Source organism: Microtus oregoni, unplaced genomic scaffold (assembly GCF_018167655.1).
Source record: "Microtus oregoni isolate MIOR12 unplaced genomic scaffold, Mior012 000048F_ref0000485, whole genome shotgun sequence".
Classification (NCBI taxonomy): domain Eukaryota; kingdom Metazoa; phylum Chordata; class Mammalia; order Rodentia; family Cricetidae; genus Microtus; species Microtus oregoni.
The window spans coordinates 3,715,879-3,742,178 of NW_024543222.1; the positions used below are offsets into that span (position 1 = coordinate 3,715,879).

The 26,300-nt window shown below is 46.4% G+C and overlaps 1 protein-coding gene across 4 annotated transcripts in view; it reads left to right on the forward strand.

Annotated features, from left to right (window-relative positions):
• Window positions 1-424: 424 nt before the first annotated feature.
• The window catches only part of Rnf157 (ring finger protein 157), a 76,407-nt gene continuing 50,531 nt past the window's right edge, over window positions 425-26,300 (forward strand). For 3 of the 4 annotated variants that reach the window (XM_041635885.1, XM_041635887.1, XM_041635888.1), the window contains exons 1-2: window positions 425-793; window positions 15,127-15,245. In XM_041635885.1, coding sequence (XP_041491819.1) covers window positions 706-793; window positions 15,127-15,245 — 207 coding nt within the window. In that variant the 5' untranslated portion in view covers window positions 425-705. The remainder of the gene's footprint in view (window positions 794-15,126; window positions 15,246-26,300) is intronic. The other variant, XM_041635889.1, reaches the window with a different exon arrangement.

The window sequence follows — 26,300 nt, forward strand, 5'->3', positions numbered from 1 at the left end:
TTGGGGTTTGGCGGGAGGGGCACGAGGGAGGTGGATGCTCCCCTTGGGACCTCGACAGATGCGGAGGAGGTGGGGCCCTGGCTGCCAGGGCGGGGCGGCTCGCTTTGGGATTCAGGGACAAAGGCGTGCGAGCTCGAGGCAGGCCTCCTCGGGGCCGCGGTGATCTAACCGGGACCCTGCTCGAGCCGGGAGGGGACCACGCTCCTTCCGCCTGACGCAGCCGGGGCCTCTCGGCCAAGGCGGGGCAGCTCCGGGAGATCCAGATGCTTGCCCATCGTTGCCGCTGAGCCCTGGGTCGCGTCCGCGCCGCAGCCTCCACGCGAAGCACGCGCCGCCGGCTCCCACCGGAGCTCGCTTCCCATTGGCTGGCCGGCCCACGGGCGCTCCCGCCCCGCCGCCCCATTGGCTGAGGCCGTCGCGGTCCCCCTCCCTCCCCTCCCTCGCTCGCCAGCCGCCGCTGACATCACGCGGCCTGAGGCGGCGGCGCCCCCCGGCTCAGCCCGGCAGCCCCCTCAAGCCAGAGGCGCCGCCGCGGTGCCCGGCGGAGAATGGTGCGCGCCCTGCAGGCCGCTCCGCGCCGCCTCCGCCGCAGCGCCTCAGCCGAGCGGGCCGCGGCTGGACGCCGACCCCCGCATTGGGCGTGCGGCCGGCCGGCGCGCTGAGGCGCGGAGAAGGTAGCCCGGCGACGCCGCGGTCGCAGCCGTCATGGGGGCCCTGACGAGCCGGCAGCACGCGGGCGTGGAGGAGGTGGACATCCCGTCCAATTCCGTGTACCGCTACCCGCCCAAGTCCGGTGAGGGCCGGGCGCGCGCCGGGGGGCCGGGCGGAGGGGAGGGCGAGCGACGCGGCGGTGGCCCGGGCGGTCCCCGAGTCGGCCTCGGAGCGGGGCAGGTCGCGGGGAGAGAGGGGGTGCAGGGCGGGGAGGTGTCCTCCATCCCGGACCCCGGCGACGCCGCGCCAGGGACTGCAGGTGCCTGCGGGGTCACCGAGGTCACCGTCCAGCGAGGACGGCCTCGGTGGTCCTCTGCTCTGCGCCAGGGACGCGCGCCGCATGCCCGGGATGCGGCGTTGCAGCGACTGCGGGTTTGGAGAGGCATCCCTGACAGGCACCTGCGCCAGGTGTCGTCCCCGGTTTGGCTCATCCTGGCCGCTGGGACGGTTAGGAGTGGGTTTCTGCCGGCGTGGGGCGGTGGGGGGACGGACACGAACTTGCTCCTGCAGTCCTTAGCTTTTTCCTGAGGTTTCGGGGGAGGGGGGACGAAGTGAGCAGAAATGTATGGGAATTGGACAGAGTCACTTGGATTGCCCCTTGCCCCTTTTCTAGTTGCTGGCAACGGGATGGCTGGGGACAGGGCAAAAGTGTTTTTCAGGCGCATGCCGTCCCTCGAAAAGGTGAATGAATGCCTTCCTCCATCCCCAGCGTCAGCATTCGCATTGCGGGACAGTTTTGACAGCAGAAGAGAGAGAATGACAGAGTAGTCGAATTGAGCGAAGGACAGCCGCTGAGCTGCTGGCGAATGACCCCGCTATCTGTCCTTTTTGAATTAATTAATTTTTTACTTGCTGTTCTCAAGACCCCTGGGGACCCAAGTCTACCGCTTTCCCTCTGTCTTGAGGACCTGCTGGGGAGCTCGATGATGGCAGAGTGTGAGGTGCAGAATTGGAGAGGATTCCGCTTTCCCTTTGATAGGATAAAGACACGCTAATGAGTCGAGCTGGTTTCTCAGCAGTCCATCGGGTTTCTGCCAGGTGGAAGCTGGAACTAGACAATGAACCTGCCTCCCTGCTGAGTGTGTACCAGCCGCTCTGGTGCTCGCTGCTTTTGTGCCAGAGAATGAGCGAGCCCTTGCAGTAAGAGCTGCTGTAGACAGGCCTGAGATGAAGCTGCGGATCCTTAGTGTTTTAATAAAGCTCTTGCTAATTATGACTGTACTTTTATCTCTTAAAAATGCATCCTCAAACCCTGGAGGCTGAGGCAGGAGGATTATTAAGTTTGGGGTCAGCCTGGGCTACACAGTGAGACTGACTCGAACAAAATAAAGCCAACACAACAACAAAAAGGAAAGTATAATTAGCCCCCCCATGATGGTGGTAGGATCACAAATGTCAGCCACTATACCTGACTTGCATTTTGTGTCTTAAAAACGAAAATATGCGGTAGTGGTTTGGTATATTTTTCCCTAAGTCGCTCAGCTTTTATTGATCAGAATATGGATCATGTTTTGCTGAGCTTGGAGCTTTTAGTAGGGCTTATTGCCTCAGGAGAACATTTGCCCTCCTCCTCCACAGATGGATGGAAATTAAAGACGGTAGATGTTTGAAAGGCTGTTCCCAAAGGATGGTAAGAGAAATGGAAACGGTGTGCAATAGAGTAATGGACCTACCTAAAACCTTTTTGGGGAGATGGGGACTTGTTTTTGAGCCAGGCTCTCTCACTGTTGGCTGGCTACTTGATGTGTAGCCTTGGTGAGCCACAAACCTGGGGCAATCCTCTTGCCATAGCTGCGCTGCCCAAATCCTAGGATTACAGGCTTGAGTCACAACATGTGGCTCCAAAGCTTTCTTCACTAACACAGTCAGTGTTTAACAGTCCAAAATAATGCTCCCAATGTCATGAAAATTCTGATTGATCTCAATAAAAACCCGGAGTTAGATATTGGGATAAATCCTGAAAGATCAGAGAAGAAAAGGAGCCAGTTACTGGGGAGACCTTTTACCTCTACTGAATCCTCAGACCAAAATGGGCAAGATCCTGTCTCCATGAATCCCCGACTGAATGCCCTGAGCTCCTGTCTTCTTCCCACCCAGTCAAGTCCCTTCTTGTCTCCACCTTCCTAGTGCTGGGATTAAGGGTGTATGCCACCACTGCCTGGCCTCTATGGCTAACTAGTGTGGCTAGCTCAGCCCTCTCATCTTCAGGCAAGCTTTATTTGTTACAGCGACTTATTTAGCTGAGACTGACTTTTTCTTTTTCTTTCTTTCTTTCTTTTTCTTTTTTTGGTTTTTCAAGACAGGGTTTCTCTGTGTAGCTTTGGAGCCTGTCGTGGAACTCACACTGTAGAGCAGGCTGGCCTCAGACTCACAGAGTCTGCCTGCCTCTGCCTCCCAAGTGCCACCACCGCCTGGCTCAGACTGACTTTTGCAGCCAAGGATGGCCTTGAACTTCTGATTTTCTCAAGTTCTGGGACCAGATGAATTCACCACCAAGCTGAGTTTATTATGTTTGGACCCAAGATTTCTTATATTCTAGGTGAACACTCTTACCCGAGTAGGCACATCAAAATGTTTTGTTTGTTCCTTTTTTGAAAACAATCTTTCTGTGTATTCCAGGTTGGCTTTAATTTTTCTGTTTTCTTCTTTCTTCCTTTTGTTTACATAGGGATTCAGTAGGTATCCCTGGCTGACCTGAAACTCACTATGTAGGTCAGGATAGCCTTGAATTCAGAGATCTGTGTGTCTCTTCCTCAAGTTCTGGGGTTAAAGACATCCACTATGGCATCTAGTTTTTCTTTCCTTTTCTTTTTTCTTTTCTTTTTTTGAGACAGGGTCTTGTTCTGCGGTATAGGCTGACTTCAAACTGTCAGTCCTGCCTCAACCTCTTGAGTACCATGACTTGCTCTGTCTTAAACTTTAAAAAAAAAAAGTCTATCTTTTTTTGAGATGGGTCTCTGTAATCGGAGGTTTCTCTGTTCTGTCCCATCCTGCTTTCCTGCCCAGCTTTATTCTGCCTTGCTATAGGCCAAAGCAGTCTATATCAACCAGTGGGAGTAAAACATATTCATAGCAAATAGAAGGGATATTCCACAGCCATCTCATATAGCCTAGGCTGGCCTGAAACACATTGTGTAGCCAAGTAACCTTGAACTTGTGCTTTTGTTATCTCGACCTCTCCAGTACTTGAATTGCTGGCCTGTACTACCTACCACTCCTACTTCCTGAGTCTCCTCAGTGCTGAGACTACAGGTGTGAGCCAACAGACCTGTGATTTGGGACTCATATTTTGTTGTTGTCTAGGTAGTGCTGGAGAGCAAACCAGGCCCTGGAGAATGCTGGCTGAGGGTTCTGCTAGTGAGTTATATTCTCTGACAGCTTTAGTCCGTGTGATTTTGATACTGTTATGTCCCTGTGTTTTCCTTCACAGCAATATTTAGACTAGTGTCTGAACAGATCATTGAATATTATCACCTGGGCAAGTTGACATATACAGTGTAAACATGATGTCCTCTTTAAAATTTTTATGTTATTTTTGTTGGTTTTTTAAAAATTTTTATTTATTTATTTATTTTTGGATGCGGTTTCACTGCGTAGTCCTGGATGTCCTGGAAGAACAGACTGGCCTTAAACTCAGAGATCTGCCTGACTCTGCCTACCAAGTGCTGGAATTAAAGGTGTGCGCCACCACCTCCCAGTTTATTTCATTTTTTGTTATGTGTTTGTGTTGGGATATGGTTGTTTGGGTTGGTGTGGCTGCAGAGGCACTGTATTTGAAGCTGGAGTTAGAGGCATGTTGGCTGTTGTGAGCTACCCAGTATGGATACTGAGGACTGAACCTGGGTCCTCTGCAAGAGTAGTACGGGCTCGTAACCCCAGTGAGTCATCTCTCTTCAGTTCCTGGCATCCTTGTCTTTCCTTCCTTCCTTTCCTTTTTTTTTTTTAGACAAGATTTTACTATATTGACCAAAACTGTTAATCCCCATGCCTCATGCTCTAAATTAATGAGGATTACAGGTGTAATCTTATACTTGGCTGTTTTAATATTTTTGCTAAGCTGGAATTTTTAGTTGTTGCAAGAGTGCTGGAACACATAAAAAATTTAACAGCTCAGCACGTCTTCAAAAATCACTATTTAAGACAGGCTGTGGTGGCGCACACCTTTAATTCCAGTACTCAGGGGCAGAAGCAGGCAGATCTCTGTGAGTTCGAGGCCAGCCTGGCCTGCAGAGCGAGTTCCAGGACAGGTTCCAAAGTTACCGAGAAACTCTGTCTCGAAAAAACAAAAACAAAAACAAAAAAAAAAAACAAAAAAAAAACAAAAGAACACAGACTAGCAGACTATAAGGTGACCAAGCTTAATTAATGGGTTCTGACCTATTAATATGAATGCTTTTTCATACATGATGTTAGCCAGAGTTAATATACCATACCAATAGAATAAACTAGAAAAGCTTCCTGATTGTATTAGTAGATTCAGACAAAACATTTGCGAGACCTTCCATTCATCTGTGATTTAAAAACAACACAGCTGGGCAGTGGTGGCGCACATCCTTAATTCCAGCACTCAGGAGGCAGAGGCAGGCGAATCTCTGAGTTCCAAGACAGCCTGGTCTACAGAGCAAGTTCTAGGATGGCTAGGGCCACACAGAGAAACCCTGTCACCAAACCAAACAAAACCAAACAAAACAAAAACAACAAAAAAAACCCAACAACAAAAACAAAACAAAATAATAAAACAACACTTGCCAAATTAGGACTAGAAAGGAACTTCCTCAAGCTGATGAAGGACATTCACAGCAAATACGCATTGTGGTGATACTGATTACTTCCCTGCTAATATCAGGAGCAAGGTGTGTAAACGGAAGCTGCTCGTTGCTTCCCAGCAGCCCAGACCCAAATAATCACACAGAAACTATATTAATTACAACACTGGCCAATGTCTCAGGTGTATTCTTAGCTAGCTCTTATATCTTAAATTAACTCATTTCTATTATTTTATATTTTATTACGAGGCTCATGGTTTGTTATCTCTTGCTTCTTGGGACGTCTCTTTGACTCTGCCTACTCTCTTTGTATAGCTCTTCCAGCCTGGCTATATTCTGCTAAGCCATTAGCCAAAACAGCTTTATTGTTAACCAATGGTAATAAAATGTATTCACAGCATACAGAGGGGAATCCCACATCAGCAAGGGGGAAGAAATCTGCTTTTGACATTCATTTTCCTTCTTTTCCACGATAGAGTTTCATGTCTTCTAGACAAATGAGAAGGAAATCCAGAGACAGTAGCTTCACCTGACGCTGAGGAGTGGACAAGAGGAATGACTGCTAGTGGGTTTCTTTTAGTGTAGTGAAAACATTCTAAAATTAGATAAAGGTAAATGTGCTCAGCCCTGAATATGCTTCAAACCACACACTATGTATTTGATTATATTTAATATGTATACATATATATTCAGATCATGTATGTATGCCTTTTTTTTTAAGATGAGTTCCCATATAGTTCAGACTGACCTCGAACTTGCTATGTAAGTGAGGGTAGATCTTGCTTCCACCTCCCACGTGCTGGGATTATAAACGAGTATCATTGTACCTGGATTACACCACTTAAATTAGGTGAATTATATGGTAGGAAGATGCATTTCAAACCTAAAGGTAAGAGTTAAATGTAAAATCTTAGAAGACATAGAAACTATTTGATCTGGATTATTCAGAAAGTTAGAAATGATACCAAAAGGACAAACCAACAACATCTTTTTGTTGTCTCAATGCTGGGGATCAAACCCAGGGCTTTACAAAGTGCTCTGCCACCCAGCTATCTCCCCAGGTCTCAAAAGCACAAGTAAAAAAATAAAACTGATAACTTGGATTCCCTCAAGATTAAAAACACATTTGTAGTAGAGGTTGAAGAAATGGTACCGTGGATAAAAGGACTCTGCTTTTCCCCAAGGACCCAGGTTCGATACCCAGCACCCACAGCAGGAGGCTCACAGTCATATGTAATCAGCTCCAGGGGCTCCAACACTGGCCTTTGTGAACTCCAATGTTAGACATTTCTCTTAGACAAGCCTCTCCGCCAACACAAATAATTCCAATCAAACTGATTAAAAGATGCCCGTGTTTAATGAAATGCTCCCGGTGGCTCTGGGGAAAGCATGGAGAGGGGAAGAGAGGAAAGGGGAAACCACAGAAACTGGGGACCATGTGTTCATTTTCTGGGGGCTGTTTAAATAGCCTGTGGGAGTGGTCTTGACCTTCCCTGGGGAGGGGTTACCATTTGGCAGGCTTTCTTGACGCTCCCTGGGGAGGGGTCACCATTTCGTGGGCTTTGGACTGAGGCAACTCCCAGGGGAGGGAGCTTATTCCAGGAACTGGGGTGAAGCTCCCAGCCAAACAATTCGGACTTTTTGTATAAAGGGGTGTTAGGGAATTGAGGTGCTGCGTTCAACCAAACACAATACTCACGTGCACAAAGTGATACACAGACACTCCCACATAGTGCTCTTCCAGGGGACCTGAGTTCAGTTCCCAGCACCCACAGCAGAGGGCTCACAACCATCTGGAACTAGCTCCAGGGGATCCAGTACTCTGGCCTTTGCTCACATGCGCATACCCGCACACAAACATAATTAAAAATATCAAAAATATTTTTTAGAAAGACATTGAAGAGATGAGAAGACAAGATATTACTATGGAAATGCAACTGACAGCCTTGGAGCAGTGATCCCTGGAAAGTGTAGTGACAGAAATTCCACGGAATTGTCACTGAGGAAGAAGGCATGGTGGTGCTGCCTGTAGTCCCCAGCGTGCAGGAGGTGGAGGCATGAGGATCAGGAGGAGTTCAAGGCTGTCTGTGTCTGTGTAGCAAGTTGGAGACCAGCCTGGACTACATAAGATCCTTTCTCAAAAGACACCAACGTCTGTGAGTTCAAGGCCAACCTGGTCTATAGAACAAGTTCCAGGACAGTCAAGGTTACACAGAAACCCTATCTCAAAAAAAAAAACAAAAAAAAAAACAAACCCAAAACAAAAGCAACAAAATCAGCTTCAATGAGATGCCACTTTATACCCTCTAGGATATGCCTAAAATGAAAAAGGCTGACACTATCAAATGTTAAGAATGCAGAGAAATTAGAACCCTCATGAATTGCTGAGGGAAATGGGAAATGGTACAGCTCCTTTGGGAATTTGGCAGTCTTTTAAATGTCAACTATGGGCTAATAAGATGGCTCAGTGGAAGAAGATACCTGACGTCTTGAGTTCAAGCCTAGGTACCCACAGAGTAGAAGAGAAGAACTAACTCCCCTAATTGCCTTTTGAAGTCTATCATAAGCTATGGCACAACTCTGAGCATGCATATGAAAAAATAAAACTGTAAAATGTAATTCTTTGTTAAACATGAGTTTAGCTTTCGAGCTATCAATTCTGCTCCTGCAATCAGTTCAAAAGGAATGAAAATAGGGACTGGGGAGATGGTTCAGTTGGTAAGTGCTCACCAAGCAAGCCCGAGGACCAGGTTCAATCCCTAGCACCGGTGTAAAAAGCCAGGCAGGAGATATGTGTAATCCCAGCACTGAGGAGACAAGAGGTAGGTCGATCCCTGGGACTCAGTGACCAACCCACCTAGCATACTTGGAGAGTTCCAGGCCAGTGAGAGGCCCAGTCTCAAAAGACAAAGCCATATTCTGATTTCCGTTCAGAATAAATACATTTTTAACTTTTTTTCTCTGAAGATTTTTGTCGACTGCAACACACACAAAATAAATAAGTAAACAAACAAATACTTTGGAAACCTATGAATTATTCATGAAGATTTCCATCAGCAAAAGGTATATAACTCAGTGTCATCCTCAAGCCTTAAGGCACCTCTGCCTATGTCCCAGTGGCCAAAGTGGACCCTGTGGACCAAAGAGCTCAGTGACAGAAGACAGACCATGGCTGAGATTCAGTAGGAGCAGAGAGAGATGAGGAGCAGTGTAGATGGATGCAAACCTCCCTGCTCTGCATAAATGCACACACACTGTCTTCGCTGTGTTGGTTTGTGTGTACCCAGTGCTTATAGCCTTAAGGCATGAACCTGTTTGGCTCTTCCTTTCCTGTACTGCACTGTGGAAAAGAGGGACAATGCCTGAGATGATAAATGCTCACATTGATAAAGCCCAGGGAACATTTCCTTTCAGGCAGAGACAAACAAAAATTGTAAATCAGACCCTTTAGTCTCAAAAACATTTTGTTTTCTACACCAAACCACAATCTTTTGTTTTACTTATCTAGTGGAAGGACCAGTACGATCAACAAACACTCCTCCTCCAGAGTAAAATGGGAAATGAAACAGACTGAAGACTGCACTGCATCTGAAACTAGATAGAAAGTTTAGACCAAGAGATATTTCAACACATAATTACTATGTAACATGCCAGAAAGCAAAACACGTCCCAGTATGTTTAGACTCCAAGTAATGGTGCTCTACTTATTGTGGTGAAATTCTAAACCCAAACCTTCAAACTTTCTTGAGTCATGAAAATTTTATATTGTATAGGACAGACATATGTAAACAGAGGTGGAGTTTTTCTTTTGTCCCGACCGCCTGATCCCAAATAAGCACACAGAAGATTCTATTAATTACAGAATGCTCGGCCTGTAGCTCAGGCTTACTACTAACTTGCTCTTACAACTTAAATTAACCCATTTCTATTAATCTATATTTTGCCATATTGTTTGTGGCTTTACCTGTCCTCTAGCATCTTGCTTCATTGGCAGCTGGCTCTCATCCCCAGACTCTGCCCTCTTTCTCCCTGTATTTTCAGTTTGACTTTACCTCCTAGTATTATTCTGCCTTCCTGTAGGCCAAATCAGCTTTATTGTCAGCCAACAAGAGTAATACATATTACAGTGTGTGGAAGGGTTCTCTCACAGCAGACATAAATAATTTTAGATTTTAGCCACTGTCTCATGCTAATAGTTCTTGCTGAGAAACGTTTTCTTTGTATATTTTTTCTCATTAAGGTTGCATCATAAACACATACCCTCCCTGCCTGTAAGTGGAAAATATTAATCTTGCTATTAACTTTTGGACTAATCGAGTTATGTACCTGATTATTCCAATAAATGGGACTGTATTTAAAAATAACTTTTTACTTAATGTAGCTCAACAACAAAGCTCAATAAATTTAATATGGTCACAGCTGGTAAATGCCAGCATTGGGATAAAATCTAGCTCTCTTTTAAGCTGAAGCCTGTGTTTTGTTGACTTTATTGCAAAACAAATAAATAAAACCAAATAAAAAAAATGGAAGAGGGTAGTTGTTAGCTGCCACAGCACTTGGTCCAATTGACTAATCACATAACAAATGTTTTAATAAATAACAAAGCAGAATGGTTGATGATGAGGTTTCAGAAGCGATGGCTTGAGAATGGAAGGGATTAATCAGTTGAACCGGGGGCTGCAGCAGCTTAACAACTGCCCTCTTCCGTTTTTTGTTTTTGCTTTGGTTTTATTTATTTATTTTGTGATAAAGCCAGCAAAATACAACTTTCACTTAAAACAGAGCTAGATTTTATCCCAACGTTGGCATCTCCCAGCTGTGTGACTACATTAAATTTGTTGAGCTACATTAAGAACAGAAGGACTAGCTGGATGTGGTGGTGCACACCTTTAATCCCAGCACTCAGGAGGCAGAAGCAGGCTAATCTCTGTGAATTTCAGACCAGCCTGGGCTACAGAGTGAAACTGTGCTTCAAACAAAACAAACAAACCCCGGTGTACCATGGACCACTGCCAAATATAGCACACAGCTCTAATCCTAGCACTTGATAGGCAGTTTTTGGTTTTGTTTTTTTTTTTTTTTTGATTTTTTGTTTTTTTGAGACAGGGTTTCTCTGTGGTTTTGGAGCCTGTCCTGGAACTAGCTCTTGTAGACCAGGTTGGTCTTGAACTCACAGAGATCCGCCTGCCTCTGCCTCCCAAGTGCTGGGATTAAAGGCGTGCGCAACCACCGCCCGGAGGCAGTTTTTGTTAATTGAAACAAGGCCTTGCTAGACAGTTCTGAATGACCTGGTATTTAACTGTGTGCCCAAAGCTAGCCTTGAAATTAGAGCAGAGCTCCTCCCTCAGCCTCTCAGAGCTGGGATTGCAGTTGTGGTACAGGAATGAGAATGGACCCCACAGGCTCATATATTTGAAAGCTTATGTCAGTCAGTTGTTGGAGTGTTTGAGAAGGATTTGAAAGTGTGGCTTTGCTGGAAGGGGTGTGGCTGTCACCGGGGAATGTGAAGTTTAAGAAGCCTTTGCCAGGCCCAGTATCTCACTCTGCTTGCTGCCTTGATTCCTATCAGCAAGTAAAGCTCTCAGCTCCTGCCCCAGCCCCATACCTGCTGTTTCCCACCATGATGATAATGGACTAGCCCACTGAAACTGAGCAAGCCCAATTAAAGGCTTTCTTTTGTAAGAGTTGCCATGGTATCTCTGCACAGCAGTAGAACAGCGAGTAAGACAAAGGTGTTGGCCACCATGCCTGGTGAGGCAGTGGGATAGTGCCAGGCACACTGGAATGCTTTGGAGGGCTGAAAAGGTTCTCAACTGGACTTGTGGTGATAGTTACCAAAACGACCGAGTTGTGCAAGGCATGAATTCCGTACTGGGTGTGTTACTTCTCAGTAAAGCCATTAGTCTTTCTGAATAAAATAAAGATCTCGATCTCTAAAAGGATGGAATTAGAGGGCGCAAATGGCATTGGGGGTAGACTTTAAAAGCCAGTTACAGAGTCCTGGCCTACTTGAGCCCAGGGTAGATAATAGCATTCACCATGGCCTGGAGACTGGAAATGTCTTTTTTTTTTTTTTTTTTTTTTTTTTTGGTTTTTCGAGACAGGGTTTCTCTGTGGTTTTAGAGCCTGTCCTGGAACTAGCTCTTGTAGACCAGGCTGATCTCGAACTCACAGAGTGCTGGGATTAAAGGCGTGCGCCACCACCGCCCGGCTGGAAATGTCTTTGAGAGATTAAGAGACTGACAGATAGCTTAGTCAGTCGGCAAGCCGTCTTCCTAGACTGGAAGTGAAATTTGGCAGGTAGTCCAGGTGTGGGGTGTGGATGAATGCATACACCTGTCCCCCCAGCACTTAAAAGTGGTGATGGCAGGATGGAGAGCTTGAGGCCTGCCTGGGCTACTTCAGACCCATCATGGGTACACAATGACATCCTGTTTGAGAAACAAACAAAACAAAACCAAAAGAAACGTCACACAGGAAGGAGCCAAAAGAAGAGCAAAACTAAGTTAGAAAGATTTTTCTTATTGGCTTGTTTTTTGAGACAGGGTTTCTCTGTGTAGCCCTGATTGTCCCGGAACTCACTTTGTAGATCAGGCAGAGATCTGCCTGCCTCCACCTCTATCAGACAATCAATCCCCATTGACCTCCTGCCCCACATTTCTGCCTGACTGCTGCCAGGGCCTACACTGAACGCATGCTGTACAACTCTAGATACCAAGCTGGCTTCTTCTTGCTTTTGTTGTTGGGCTATTTTTTCGTTTTTCTCTTTCTTTCTTTCTTTCTTTCTTTCTTTCTTTCTTCAGAGTATCTCTGTGTAGCCCTGGCTGTCCTGGGACTCACTATGTAGACCAGGCTAGCCAGGAACTCACAGAGATCCGCCTGTCTCTGCCTCCTAAATGCTGGGATTAAAAATGTGCACATCACCACTTAACGTTTTCTGTTCCTCTTGGGGCAAGGCACTCTCCATGTTAAATGAACGAATGAACAAATGAATAGCTTGTCTTGTTTTCCCAGGGCTAAGGGTAGAACCCAAGGCCTTGCAAAGATGTTAGGCAGCTGAGCTACATCTCAGCTTTTAGGTTTTTTGTTTTGCTTTGTTTTTTCAGACTGGATCTCAATATGTAGCTCAGGCTATATAGCTATAGGCACATACCACCACACCCAACCAGAATCTTCTTTTCTAATTTCATCTGATGTGTAAGAAATATTCAGTCCCTGATGTATAGGAAATACCTCTCACTCAGAGGCAACAGCAATGGCTCAGTTTATTTGAGAAGACTGCCTTCTACTGAAGGCCACTAGGCACCTCCCCTCTATCAATTATGCGCTTGAAAAATAGGGCCAGCAAGTACGTGTCAGAAATAATGGGTAGTGATGCTGTTCTGGGACGCACTGTGTCGTGCTGTCCTGGGGCACAGTGTGTGCCGCATCGCATTGCATGCTGGGTCACTGCAGCCAGACTGTGTTTCTAGGTTCAGCTGGCTCCTTCAAGCTGCAGCTCAGGGTTGCTTTGATTTGGGTGCTGCCACTCTGTGCACGTGTTTTCCTGAGCGTTTGAGAACTACTACCTCACACTTTGGTGAGTGATCTTAGCCACATGGTTGAGTTTAATAGGCCTTTCTGGACTAAAGCTCCATGTTTAGAAAGTAAAATCTGAATGTCCAGTTCCGGTTTTCTGTTACAGATGTCTTCTCCCTCTTCCTGTGGCTTCTCTGTAGCCAAAAATGCTAAAACACAGTTTTTCATCTTGCTGAAAAATCTCAAAAATCACAGTTGACTGGGAGTTTAGAGTTATCCTAGCTGTATTACACATAAGGCTTTGTGGCTTCCTAATTTCTTTGTGTTAATTTGAGAGTGGGGGTGTATGTGAGAATTGGCAAATATTTCCAAGGTTTGAATCCTCTCTGGGGATAGTTTGCTTCGAGTCAGATTAGAGGAATTTGAGGGTGCAGTGTGTGGCGCCACGTGCCTGTTATCTTAGCACTTGGGAAGCAGAGGCAAGAGTTCAAGGCCAGCGTCAGCTACTTTAGCAAGTTTGAAGCCGTCCTAGGCTGTGTGAGACCCTATCTCAAAAACAACTCAAAACAAACAAACAAACAAAAAGCCCAAGAAGTTTTGAGTAAGAAGAATTTGTGTCCCTGTCAAAGTTAAAACACACAACTAGATCAGAGGTTCTCAACCCTGATAATGCTGTGACCTAAAACAATTCCTCGTGTTGTGGTGACCCCCAACCATAAAATTATTTTCCTTGCTACTTCAAAGCGTAATTTTGCTACTGTTACGTTTTGCAATGCAAATATCTGTGTTTTCTGATGCTCTCAGGGGACCCATGACCCATGTGAGAGGGTCATGACCTACAGGTTGAGAACCATTGCATTGGCTGCTTGCGAGCGTCCCTAAGCTTCTTGTATTTACTGTTGAGGTGGTCTTACTTTGTAGCTCAGACTGGCCTTGAACTTCTGGTCCTCATTCCTTCTTCTCTCAAGTTCTAGGATCACAGGTACACGCCCTCACGCCTAGCTGCTTCCCTTGTGTGGTGTGAGTGTGAAGAGCCTTCGCTGGCAGGATTATGGAGGTATGCAAGTGTGGACAGGCAGGTGCTGAGACTTCCGTGTGTGGATTAAAAGATCAGGCAAAGATGAATTGTGTGTGTAAATATGATTGATACCGGTAGTTAAGATTCTCAGATGCTCAGGAACCACCTCAGGTTGATGTGGGAAATTCAGGATCAGCTGAGCCTGGTGGTATACGCCTGTAATCCTAGCAACTGGGAGGCTGATCAGGAAGATCGTTGAGTGCTAGGCCTGCATGGGCTACACGGAGTGGAACTCTGTTTCAAAAAACAAACAGGCTGTGGTAGTGGTGCATGCTTCTAGGAGGCAGGTACAGGCAGATCTCTGTGTTCCAGAGCAGCCTGGTCTACATAGTGAGTTATAGGCCTGCGTGGGTTACACAGAGTGACACCCTATCAAACAAAAATAAAACCAAGTAGCAGCTAGGGAGCTAGCTCAGTAGGTAAAGTGCTTGCTATATGTAAGCATGAGTCCCTTTAGTTCAGTCTCTTGAACCCGTGTGAAAAACTGAGTGTGATCTGCTTGTAGATTAAGCCGTGGGAAGATGGAAACAGTGAATCTCTGGACTCACTGGCCAGCCAGCGAGTCTAGTTGGTGAGCTGCAGGTCCCAGTGATATTGATCTTTGGCACTTGACACACACACTGTGTACCCCACACACATTGTGTACACCCCACAGACAACATTGTATATACCATACACACACAGTATATACACCCCACCCCCACACACAGTGTATGTATACCCCCAACACATAGCATACCCCCTCACACACACAGTCCACACCCATCCAGACTCTCGGTAGCAGAATACACATGGGTTCATTTGTGGGCAGTCATGGTGTTTTTAGATCAGGATGAGGATTTAAGCTGGTGACAAGAGCAGTAGCGACTTCTTTTGTCTGCTGTTTGGGGCCGTCTGACATGCTTTTGCTGCTCTTGTGCGGGGCTCTGAAGTTAGGAGGAGAAACTGATCTGATCCTCGTTTGAAGTCTTGGCCTTTTTTTTTTTTTTTTTTTTTGCTCCGTCCAGTCTGACATCATCTGCTCGGCTGATTCTCTTTGTTGTCGCTCTCCAGGCAGCTATTTCGCCAGCCACTTTATCATGGGAGGAGAGAAGTTTGACTCCACACATCCAGAAGGTTACCTGTTTGGAGAGAACAGCGACCTGAACTTCCTGGGAAACAGGCCAGTGGCGGTAGGGGTATAATCTTTTTACTGACTGTGACGCTTGGGCTCAGTGACCAGTTCCATCAGCCCTGGGACAATCAAGTTTGTTGGTGCAACAGGGGGCTTGAGGAACCAGGTGTGCCCATAGGCTGGGGGAAGCCCAAGATAAGTTGTTGCAGTCTGGGGCAGGGTGGGGAAGTGGGGGCCGAGTCTCGGAGCTTGGAGCTTGGAGCTTTCCCGAGGATCCATACTTTGCTATAAAGAGCCCTGGCCGGTGCCCTTGCTTGCCCACCCCATGGCACTTAGCGCCCAGCCCCTGTTTGTTTGTCGCCTCCTCTGTTTATTATCTGCCTTGGCTGTGTTTACTGTTGTGCACTAGACTAACAGAAAGCCGGGTACAAAACGATAAACCTTGGTCAGTGTTTGCTGAGTGATGGAATGAATCTCCCCTGGTTTCAGACTTGCACGCAAGTGTGCACTTGGGAGGCCCAGGTGAGAGGGCTACTGCACGCTACAGGCCGTCTTAGGCTACATCAGTGGTTCTCAACCTGGGGCTCAAAGGACCCTTTTACAGGACCACACTGTATCAGATATTTACTCTATTGTAATTAGCAAAATTACATGAGGAACTATCTTAAACGGTCACAGCATTAGGAAGGTTGAGAACCAGTGGACTACATAGTGAGATCCTATCTCAAAACAGAAAACGAAAACAAAATAGAATACACTTTTCTTCTTCTTCTTCTCCTTCTCCTCCTCTTCCTTCTTTTCTTGTTTTTTTTTTTTTTAAAAAAAAACATTCTATTCCAAAGAGTCTAACTCTTTTTTTTTTAAGATTTATTTCTTGGTTATATATACAACATGTTTTCCTGCACACCAGAAGAGGGCATCAGATCTCATTACAGATGGTTGTGAACCACCATGTGGTTGCCGGGAATTGAACTCAGGACCTATTGAAAAGCAGTCAGTGCTCTTAACCTCGGAGCCATCTCTCCAGCCCTTTTTTTTTTTTTTTTTTTTTTTTTTTTTTTTGGTATTTTGAGACAGGGCTTCTCTGTGTATCTTTGGCTGTCCTGGAACTCACAGAGATCCACCTGCCTCTTGCCTCTGCCTCCCTGAGTGCTGGGACACACCTGGCTGAATACACCTTTCTTAGCCACTTGCTCATCTCATTCCTCAAACCTTCTGCTGTCCTCTCTCGGAGTCCTGAGCGATAAGGGCTATAGGTACGGCCACTGCAACTGGCTCAGTAGCAGGAGCCACAAAAGAGCTGCCAGTGGGGGCTGGAAAGATGGCTGATCTTCCAGAGGACCCAGGTTCAGTTCCCAGCAGTCACAGGGCAGCTCACAACGGTCCGTAATTTCAGTTCCAGGGGAACCTGACACACTTCCACAGATATATGCAGGCAAAACACCAATGCACATAAAATAGATAAACAAATAGATAAATCTTGAGAAAACAAAGCAAACAAAAACATAGCAGTCAAGTTGCTCTTGAGTGGTCTCTGTGCTGAAGAAGCCCAGACTCTGTTCTCCACATGAATACCTCGCCAAAAGAGGACTCGGTGTTTCTGAACGCTGGAGAGTCAGTCTGCCATGATGGATAGGTGCTCCATCTCCAGGCCTCAGAGGGTTGTTTTATTTTATTGGTTTTTGAGACAGCTATGTAGCTGACTGTCTTGGAATTCATTATGTAGACCAGGCTGGTCTCAAACTCACTGTGGTCCACATGCCTCTGCCTCCAGAGTGCTGGGATTAAAAGTGGACTACCAAACCCAGTCTTTTGTTGTTTTTTTTTTAATTGTTTCACTTGGTATAGTGAACTTATTTATGTGGAATAGGGCACTCATGGCAATCTTTCTGCCTTGACCTCCTGAATGCAGGTTTGGAAGCCTAAGCCTCCACATCTACCTGTCCTGGGACTTCCTGTCACTCTCCTTTCATCTGCGAGAGACCTGAGGTTCTGAAAGTTGAGCAATGGTAGCAGCTAGCGTGTAGGAACTGTGTCCTTGGTCCTGAGCCCTCTGCAGGTGTTTGACATATACTTTTCTCACCATCTCATAAGTAGGTCTTCCTCTTGCTGCCTCTGAAATTCTCTTGTCACAAACCTGCCATGCGAGTGGGACAGATATAACACACTTATGGGAAATGTTAGGAAGAGTGGAGCTCCAGAGACACTGAGTTCTGTAGGAACTGAGAGTGAAGGGAGTGCTATGATGGATTGCTGGGTTGCTGTGCAGAGGGACTGGGGTGGGGCTTTGAGAACTGACTGTCGACTGGGGTGGGTGGGAAAAGGGTTCTCACCTGGAGTGAGGCACCAAGTGTGTGTCTAAAGGCATTCCTGGATCTGTAGACTTGACAAACATTTACTGCGTGGCCACCATGTGCCAGGTACCCTGTGGTATGTGCTGTAGACACACAGGCTGATGTGACCGCCCTTGTTCTTCCTGAAACAAATAAGGGAGGCAGCTGGCCTATGGCAAAGGCAGTGGAAGGGCCAGTGGGCTACATTACCTGGGAGGTTTGCATTCCTCAGGCTGTGGGGAAGATTTTAAAGAATTTGAGCTGGTGAGTGGCTTGGAGAAATTATGTTTTTAGAAGAGTGCCCTGGTAATGGACTTCTGTCTGAGCTTTACTTTTAGTTTTTTTGAGACAGGGTTTCTCTGTGAAACAGTCTTGGCTGTCCTGAAACTCACTCTATAGACCACACTGGCCTTGAACTCACAGAGATCCACCTGCCTCTGCCTGCAGTGCTGGGTTTAAAGTTGTGCTCCACCATTGCCTGGCTTAAGCTTTAATTTGAAAAGGTTGTGTTGTTGGCAGTGGTAGTTTTCATCTTCTCTGTCTTGGGTGACCCCTCTTCTACTCTGTGGAACTGTTTCCATAAGTACTAAAATAAAGGTGCAGCCACGCATGCTGCTGCTCAACTGACATTACAGTCTTTAGAAGATTGTCACGAATTCAAGGTCAGTGTGGGCTGAATGGCAAGTTCTAGGCCTGTCTGTGCTACCTAAGAAACAACACGCACACACACACACACACACACACACACACACGCACGCACCCCTTCTGCTCCAAATCAGGTTATGACAGATGAGGACACGACCTAACTCACCAAGTCAGTTTAGAAAATGGACTTGATGTCTGAATTAGCTTCCTTTTCTCTGTTTTCTTTCCTCAAATGTGAGGGGTGTGTGCGTGTGTGTGCGTGTGTGTGTGTGCTTTTCAGTGACCTCTTCTGGCTATAAAGGTGACTTACAGAGCTGGAGAGATGGCTCAGTGATTAAGGGCAATGACTGCTCTTGCAGAGGACCAGGGTTCAATTGGCAGCACCCACATGACAGCTTACAACTGTTTGTAACTCCATTTCAGAAGATCCGATACCCTCACACCAATGTACATAAAAATAAATACATCTTTAAAAAAAAAGATGACTTACAGATAAGCAAAAGCTCCTTTCATATAGGCTAATGCATGATGGCATACTTTCCCAAAGGTGAGTCACCTTGTTTACACCTCCATGCAGGCCCCTGAATGACTGAGCTTCTTCTGAATTACTAGGTAGCAGCCTTGACCTTTACGTATGAGGTCCTCCCTGCCATGGAGTATTGACATTGTTGTTGGTATGTTTTTGTAGCTGTCATTATTAAGTATGTTTGATACTGAACAGAAGTTTTGTTTTTAATCATATTAAGTTGGGTGTGCGGCCCATGTCTGTAAGCTGGCACTTAAGAGGCTGAGGTGGGAGGATATCAAGTTTGTGGCCAGTCTGGGCTACATATAGAGACAATTTCAAAAAAACTAACAGGCCAGCTGTGATGTCTCACACCTGTAACTCCAGCACTTGGGATGCAGAGGCAGGAGAATTGTTGTGAGGCCAGACTTCGCTACAATATGAGACATTGTCTGAGAAATAAAATAAAATAAAAATACTATACATCATGTGTTTTCTTTCTCTCCCTACGTGACATTTGCTAATAATAATGACCCACATGTATTGAACCCTTCCTACCTTGTCAGGCTGGTGGTTCTGAGTACTACATGTGTGTTACCTCATTTCGTCCTCAACCTAATGAGAACGGTACTCATGAGGATTGCCAAGCCTGTTCGGGAGCCATCACAATTTGATCCCACTGTCTGCTTCAGAGCCCTAGCTCTCTTCTGTTTTTGTCATAGGGTCAGGTGTACCCAGTCCTTTCTGAGTCCTGGCCATGATCCGTTTGTGTGGGTTGGATCACCAAGAGCATCTGTGGGTTTGGTGGATCTCTAAAAGGATAAAGAATTGCCATGCCCTCCTGGAGTGCCTCCTGAAGCATTCCCTCCCAGAGCATGTGGTATGTAATTCCATCTGCTGAGCTGACCTCTGGGCTTTGCCATGGATGCTCTTTATGTTTGATTAGGGGACATCCTGAAACTGAGAGTAGACACGGAGCTTTAGTTCTGAAGAAATGACTTCTACTCTCAAGTGACAGGACTGGGTGTCAGCTAGTGAGCATCAGGTTACAGAGCAGAGGACAGCCTTTTAAAGCCCTCCAGCAGCAGGGGCAAGAACCACTCCTCTTTCCCGGGGAGCGGGGGCAGAGAAATGTGTTGAAATGAATCGTCACGTTGAAATAGAGATGCCACAGACCTCCTGGCTCCTGGGGTTTGTAGGATTTAACAGGTGTTTCCTGTCGTTTCCGAATGGGCAGCTGAAAAGCCTTCTCTCTGCCCAAGCTCACTGTGGCTCCTACTGGAGTGCTAGGAATGGAACACTTAGAATACTTCATCAGGGCAAAATGTTAATCAATTCTTCAGGGTCGGATCTGAATGAATGAGCGGATGTATCTACAAAAGAATGGCTGAAGAGAGTGGGAATCAAGATTTAAAGTCTTATTTAATCTAGCCATGAAACCCTCTGACTTTGTTAGGTCCCAGATTGCTCTCATGAAGTGGGGCTGGTTCTGACTCTAGAGGACTGTAATGCTTGGCAGATGCCTTCAGGCTGCTGGAGGAAAAGCAGCCTGGAACAGTCATGGCTATCTTTGCAGCATTTCAGCCACTTACCTCTCCAGCTGCTGCTCCTTGTGGGTGGATGGACCATTCACTGTATTTTTACTTTGTTACAGGCTTATCTTTACAGTGCTCCATATTAAACACATGGCCTCGTGCACATGAAGCACTGAGCTGCACCCTTAGCGCGTATATAATTGGTTGAGGTACTGGTTGGATTTTTTGTTGTTGTTGTTGTTGTTGTTTGGTTTTAGCAGGGTTTTCCTGTGTAGCCCAGGCCGACCTCAAACTCAAGGTACTTCTGCTTTATCTTTAAAGAGATGGGGTTACTAGTGTACACCCGTATTCCCAGCCTCTTCAGTGCCATGTTAAGTGATACCCAGGCTTCTGAAGGTCTCTGGGAACCACAGTGGAGAACCAATAAAGACTGTCCCTGCCTTGGAAAGTGAAGGCTGAGCAGGAGCTGCACCTTTGTTCCCTTATTTAGATTTGGTTTGCTGAGGGAAACTGTTAAAGCTCTAAGTAGTCAGTCGGGGTTGTTGCTCTCTGCAGCGCCTTCCTTCTCTGTGCTGTTTGTAGCCGGGAGTCCACACGATATTCCTCCTGGTTGTGGCAGAGCTGCTGCATTTAGTCCAGCCCTGATAGTGCACATCGTGTTGTGTGCTCTGAAGAGGAGTCCGTTTTGTAACTCCCTCCTCATGCGCTCGGCAGCAAGGGCAGTAAGAGCTAAGAAATGTATGTGTGTTTTGCTTCCCTTTCTTCTAGAGAAGTGCCCAAAAGCTGTGCCAAATGCACCATCCACAAATTGTATGTTTTTATTAGCATGTGTGCAGGTGAATGCATCATTTTTCCTAGCTTTATAGTGCTGGGGCTGAAATCCAGAGGGTCAAGCCATTGCCAAGCAAATATTCTACCACTGAGCTACACCTCCTGAACAAGAACAAGGTTATTATTATTTAAAGATAGTCTCTTATAACCCAGGCTGTCTTCAAACTTGCTGTGTAGCAGATTCTTGCCCCCACCTTTCAAGTGCTGGTTTTACGAGTGTGCCAGTGTGCTCAGCTGTGCCAACGTGCCCAGCGAGAGACAAGGTTTCCTAGTGTGCCAACGTGCCCAGCTAGAGACAAGGTTTCCTAGTGTGCCAATGTGCCCAGCTAGAGACAAGGTTTACAAGTGTGCCAACGTGCCCAGCTAGACACAAGGGTCCCCCCGCCCCTGTCTTTAAATCTTTTCTGCCTGCATGTCATGCACACATATGACAGTCAGAGGATAATTTTCAGGAGTTGGTTCTGTCCTTGCACTGTGGGTCCCAGGGATCAGATTCAGGTCATCAGACATGTACATGTGGTTGCCTTGCTGTGTTGCCTGGGCTGGCCTTTTACTTCTGAACTCAGGTGATTCCTGCCTCAGTTTACTAGGGAGCTAAAACTATTGGATTTACTGCAGTGCCCATCTCAGACCAAGGTGTTTAATGGAACTTAATTAGGTATATTAATTTGTGAAATAGGATTTTTCACAAACAACCTTGTGGGAGTGAGGTTGGGAGACAGGGAGAGAGGACTTTTCTGTCAGGCATTTGCTATTCCTGTAGAAAGCAGGGCTGAGTAAGCAGACTGTCCTCTGACCAGGATGTGCTGAGTAAGTGCTATGGAGAGGAGACGAGCACCCTGGCACAGAGAGTGGACCCAGTGTTCTAGAGCAAGGGCATCTGAGAAAGGCACCACCTAGGGGCTCGAGCACTATGTCCAGGGAGGAGGACCTGGGGAAGGCGTTGGAGGAAGAAGCAGAGCAGTCGTAATGCACTCGGGCTTCCAGAGCAGAGTAGTCTGTAAGGACTGGATTGTGGGATGCGGCTTAGAGCTGAAAAGACAATGGGCCCGTGTTTGAAGGGCTGTGACTACTGTACCAAGTGTGCTTTGCACTGACCGGCTTTGTGAGTGGATTAAGGTGATGGTCAGTCACCAAGCCTCAGAGTCATTTATTTTAGGGCTTGTGCTGTTGTTTTCTTGATATGGTGACACACTAACCCTAGACTCGGGTGGAGATGTCTGGGTCTGTTTACTGGGGAACCCTGATCCAGAGACCCCCCCCCCCACCCCAGATTCACTGGGCCTTTGAAGGTAGCTCACTCCTGTAATCCTAGCACATGCAGAAGTCCAGAACAGGAAGATTCTGTGAGTTAGAGGCCAGCTTGGGCTACAGAATGAGACTTTGTTTCAACAAAACAAAACACACACTGGCACAGGCACAGGCCCTTCGGCTGACTAAGGTCAGAGACATAGGATGTTGCATGCTTTGAAACATCAGGGAGTGAGTGTAGTTTTATCTGTCTAGCACGTAAACTTCAGGGTTTAGTTTTGTGAATTAAAATAATAGAAAGAGGTCACAGTGGAACCTGGATTTATGAGGAGAGGGAAGAAGCTAGGAATGAATTATGGGGTGAATGAGGAACATGGCGTGTGCATGCTTGCTGTAAACCTAGTGCATCCTTGACGGCAGGAATCTCAAGACCACTTTAAATTCCAAACATTTTACTCACTAGAAGAAGAAAGAAGAGTAGAAATTGTTTCTGACTTTTCGTTTTATATTTTCATTGCTGGGCATTAAACCAGTCCTATTGGATGCTAAGCAAGCTCTCTACATCTGAGCTACACCTCCTGCCTTCTCTGTTCTTTTCTTTTTTTTAAAACTTTTTTTTTTTTTTGGCTTTTTGATTCAAGTTTTCTCTGTGTAGCTCTGACTGTTATGGAACTCACTCTGTAGTCCAGGCTGGCCTCGAAGTCAAAGATCCACCTATCTCTGCCCCCTGAGTACTGGAATTAAAAGTGTGTGCTACCACCACCTGGCAACTTTTAAGATATTTTTATTTTACATGCATGAGTGTTTTGCCTGCATGTGTGTGTATGTGCTGCGTTCATATGTGCCCTCAGAGGGCGGAAGGCAGTGGTGGATGACCTGGTACTGAAGCCACAGACTTCTAATGTAATGAATTCTTACATTACTTACTAATGTAAGCCATTGTGTGAGTGCTGGGAACTGAACTCAGGTCCTCTGCAAAAATAAGTGCTCATAGCAGGTGAGCTGTCTCATCCGCTCCTCACAGTAGGTCTTTAGTTGGAGAGAACTCTGATGACATGCAGTGATGTGTGAAACTGAGTGCACATGACCAGTTACCCAAATAAGACCCCAGGTCTCAGCAGGAGTGAAGAGCACTCTGATACATGGGAGCTGACACTGATGATGACCCATAGGAGAGGCAGAACCAAGATTATAGCAACAAGAATATCTTCTAGGCCCTCCCAGGAGATACAGCCAGCTGGGGAGTCTTCCTGACTTATGGCCTGTTCTGTGTAGAGACTTTTGAAGGCTTCCTCCAAAGACTTATCATATTTCCCATTTCTTCAAGGCCTGACAGAGGATATATTATTATTCAGGTCCTTCAACACCTCTGGCATAAAAGAAAAAAATCCCTCCTCTCTTACTGATATATGAGCCTCTGGTGGGGTGGCCAGGAGGGCAAATGGGGGCAGGTCTGTAGGGCAAGCATTGTCTTATCAAATGTTACACTTACTGTGTAGTCATTAAGCAAAGAGGAGAAGGGTAAGGACGGGTACTTCCATTTTCAGGGGGAGGGGGAGTAGCCCCCTTCACAAGCCCAGTGAATCTGGATATCTGGGATTTTCCAGTAAATATACCCAGACACCTCCATCTCCTTCACACAGCAGACTTGTCTTCACTGAGACCATAGTGCTTAACGCCGCAGCCTTTCCTCTTTCATCTGTACTCCTCATCTGTCTGTCTGTCTCTTGTAACTCAGGCTAGCCTACAACTCGTTTGAACTCCTGATCCACCTCCCAAGAGCAGAGGTCATGGGTATGAACCACCATATCTGTGACTTTATGCTGTGTCTTGCATGCAAGGTGGGCATTCTACTGATTAACTCCTCAGCCTCTTGTTGCTTTGGTTTTGAGCCAGGATTTTCTTATATAGCTTAAGGTGGCCTTAGGTTCCTTAGGCTCCTGCCTTAGGCTCCTGCCTTAGGCTCCTGCCTTAGGCTCCCAGGTTCTGGGATTACAGGTGAGCAGCCTAAATTCTGCTGCTCTGAAACACTGTTTTGTGCCTGCAGAAGATGATTGTGTTTCAGTGTAGCTAGAGAAGGCTTTCTGGGTGTTAGAGTTGGATTTACATTGTTGATTGCGTGTCTGAGGTGTCGTTTTCTCTTTTTGATACATGATGTCTTCTGGGTTTTTTGTTTGTCTTGTTTTTTTGAGACAGGGTTTCTCTGTGTAGTCCTGGCTGTCCAGGAACTCGCTTTGTAGACCAGGCTGGCGTTGAACTCATAGAGATCCATCTGTCTCTGTCTTCCAAGTACTGGCTTTAAAGGTGTGCACCACCACAGATGGCTTGCATGGATAGCTTCTAATAACCACTGTCAATTCTATGGTCTTGCTCTAACCATCTCTCCTATACCTGCTGTCCCAGAGACATCAAACCAGCCATTGTAGTAAAGGGTCACATGGCTCTTGTCTTCCTTCACCTTGCAGAAAAATTTACAGAATTCCAGGGACCATCTATCACACCTATGCCCCCACAGTGGCTCCTCTTCGCTGTCAGGTGGGTAATTCACCTCCAAAATCCCATCTGTAGGAACCACTGCTGTTACGTTTTGTTCCGAGACAGTCTTGGTATACGGACCTGGCTGGTTTTGAGCTTGATGCTCCTCCTGCCTCAGCCTCCTCAGTGCTAGGATTCCAGTCTCACACACCATGTCCAGGCAGGGTCTACCTGAGACTACAACTAGTTCCTGTTACCTTCCCTTAGTCTTTTCTCTTCGTATAGGTCTGTGACCATTTCCTCTCCCAGTCTCCTGTAAGTTGATTTTTTTTAGACATCCTTAATCCCTGTACGGCCCTTTCAGCACCTCCAGGCACACACGTGCGTGCGGTGTGAGCTGCTGGCGGTGACTCCAAGGCCTCCTTTTAACGCTCAGATCTTCAGGTTTCAGATCCGTGTGGTCAAGGCTGAGCAGCACTGCGTAACTCCACATTTTCCACCAGTTCTCCAAGCTACTCTTCAAGAATGAGAGTTAACCCCACACATCTGCTCTAGAATGTGAACTATGTGTCAGTAGTGTATTGTTCAGACTGGGGAATGGATAAGCAGTATAGTTAAGGCTTCCAAAGCCCAGGACAAGAATTTTCCTTATAAAAGATTTTGCTTAAAATTTGTAATAGCTGTAGTGTCGCTTCCTGTACTAATAGAAGGTAATATGCAGCTCACTCTGGGTCTTCTGTCTGTCTTCTCTGTCCTCTTCCACATTCCCATGCTTCTGAGCCTCAGTTTGTGTCAGCCCAGAGTTGTGCAGAACACTCAGGTGGTTTTTGCAGAGTTTGGTGAGACAACATTCACTGGCCACAAAATAAGGCAGTGTAAGCATCACACCAAGTCTCACAGGCAAGAGTGCACCACAGAAACTCGGCTCCTTGGTGTAGCAGAAATTTAATCTGAGACTGGGTGTGATGGCACACACCTTTAACCCTAGGACGAGGGAGGCAGAGGCAGGTGAATCTTTGTGAGTTTGAGGCCAGCCTGGTCATAGTTTATTCTAGGACAGCCAAGGCTATGTAGAGAGACCTGTTCCAAAAAAAGGGGTGGGGGTGTTAATCTGTATTAGCATCTAGCTTTCTACAGTAATGGATGTTTGATGTTTTCTTCAAGTTATTTAGTTTATTTGGAGAAAGAATCTCTTGTAGCTCCGGCTTACCTTCATCTGCTGCTCTGCCTTAACCTCCCTACAGCTAGGATTACAAGTGCACACCACGTTTGTGTGTGTGGATTAGTGCCAAAGTTCATCTAAAAGGGCAGTAAATGTAACCATGTCAAGTGTGTGCCACCATGGAAGACAGCAGGCTCTCTGTGTAGGAGCCTGTGAAGATGCTTTTGTCTTTTTAAGCTGCTTCATCTCTCACTGAAAGTCTGCTGCTTTCAGTGGAGCCTGCAGAGCCATCCCAGGCTGTAGGGAATTCTCTGCCCTCTCACCCATTAGACACTGGCCCTCCTGCTTCTCCTAATGTACCCCTCACAGATTAATG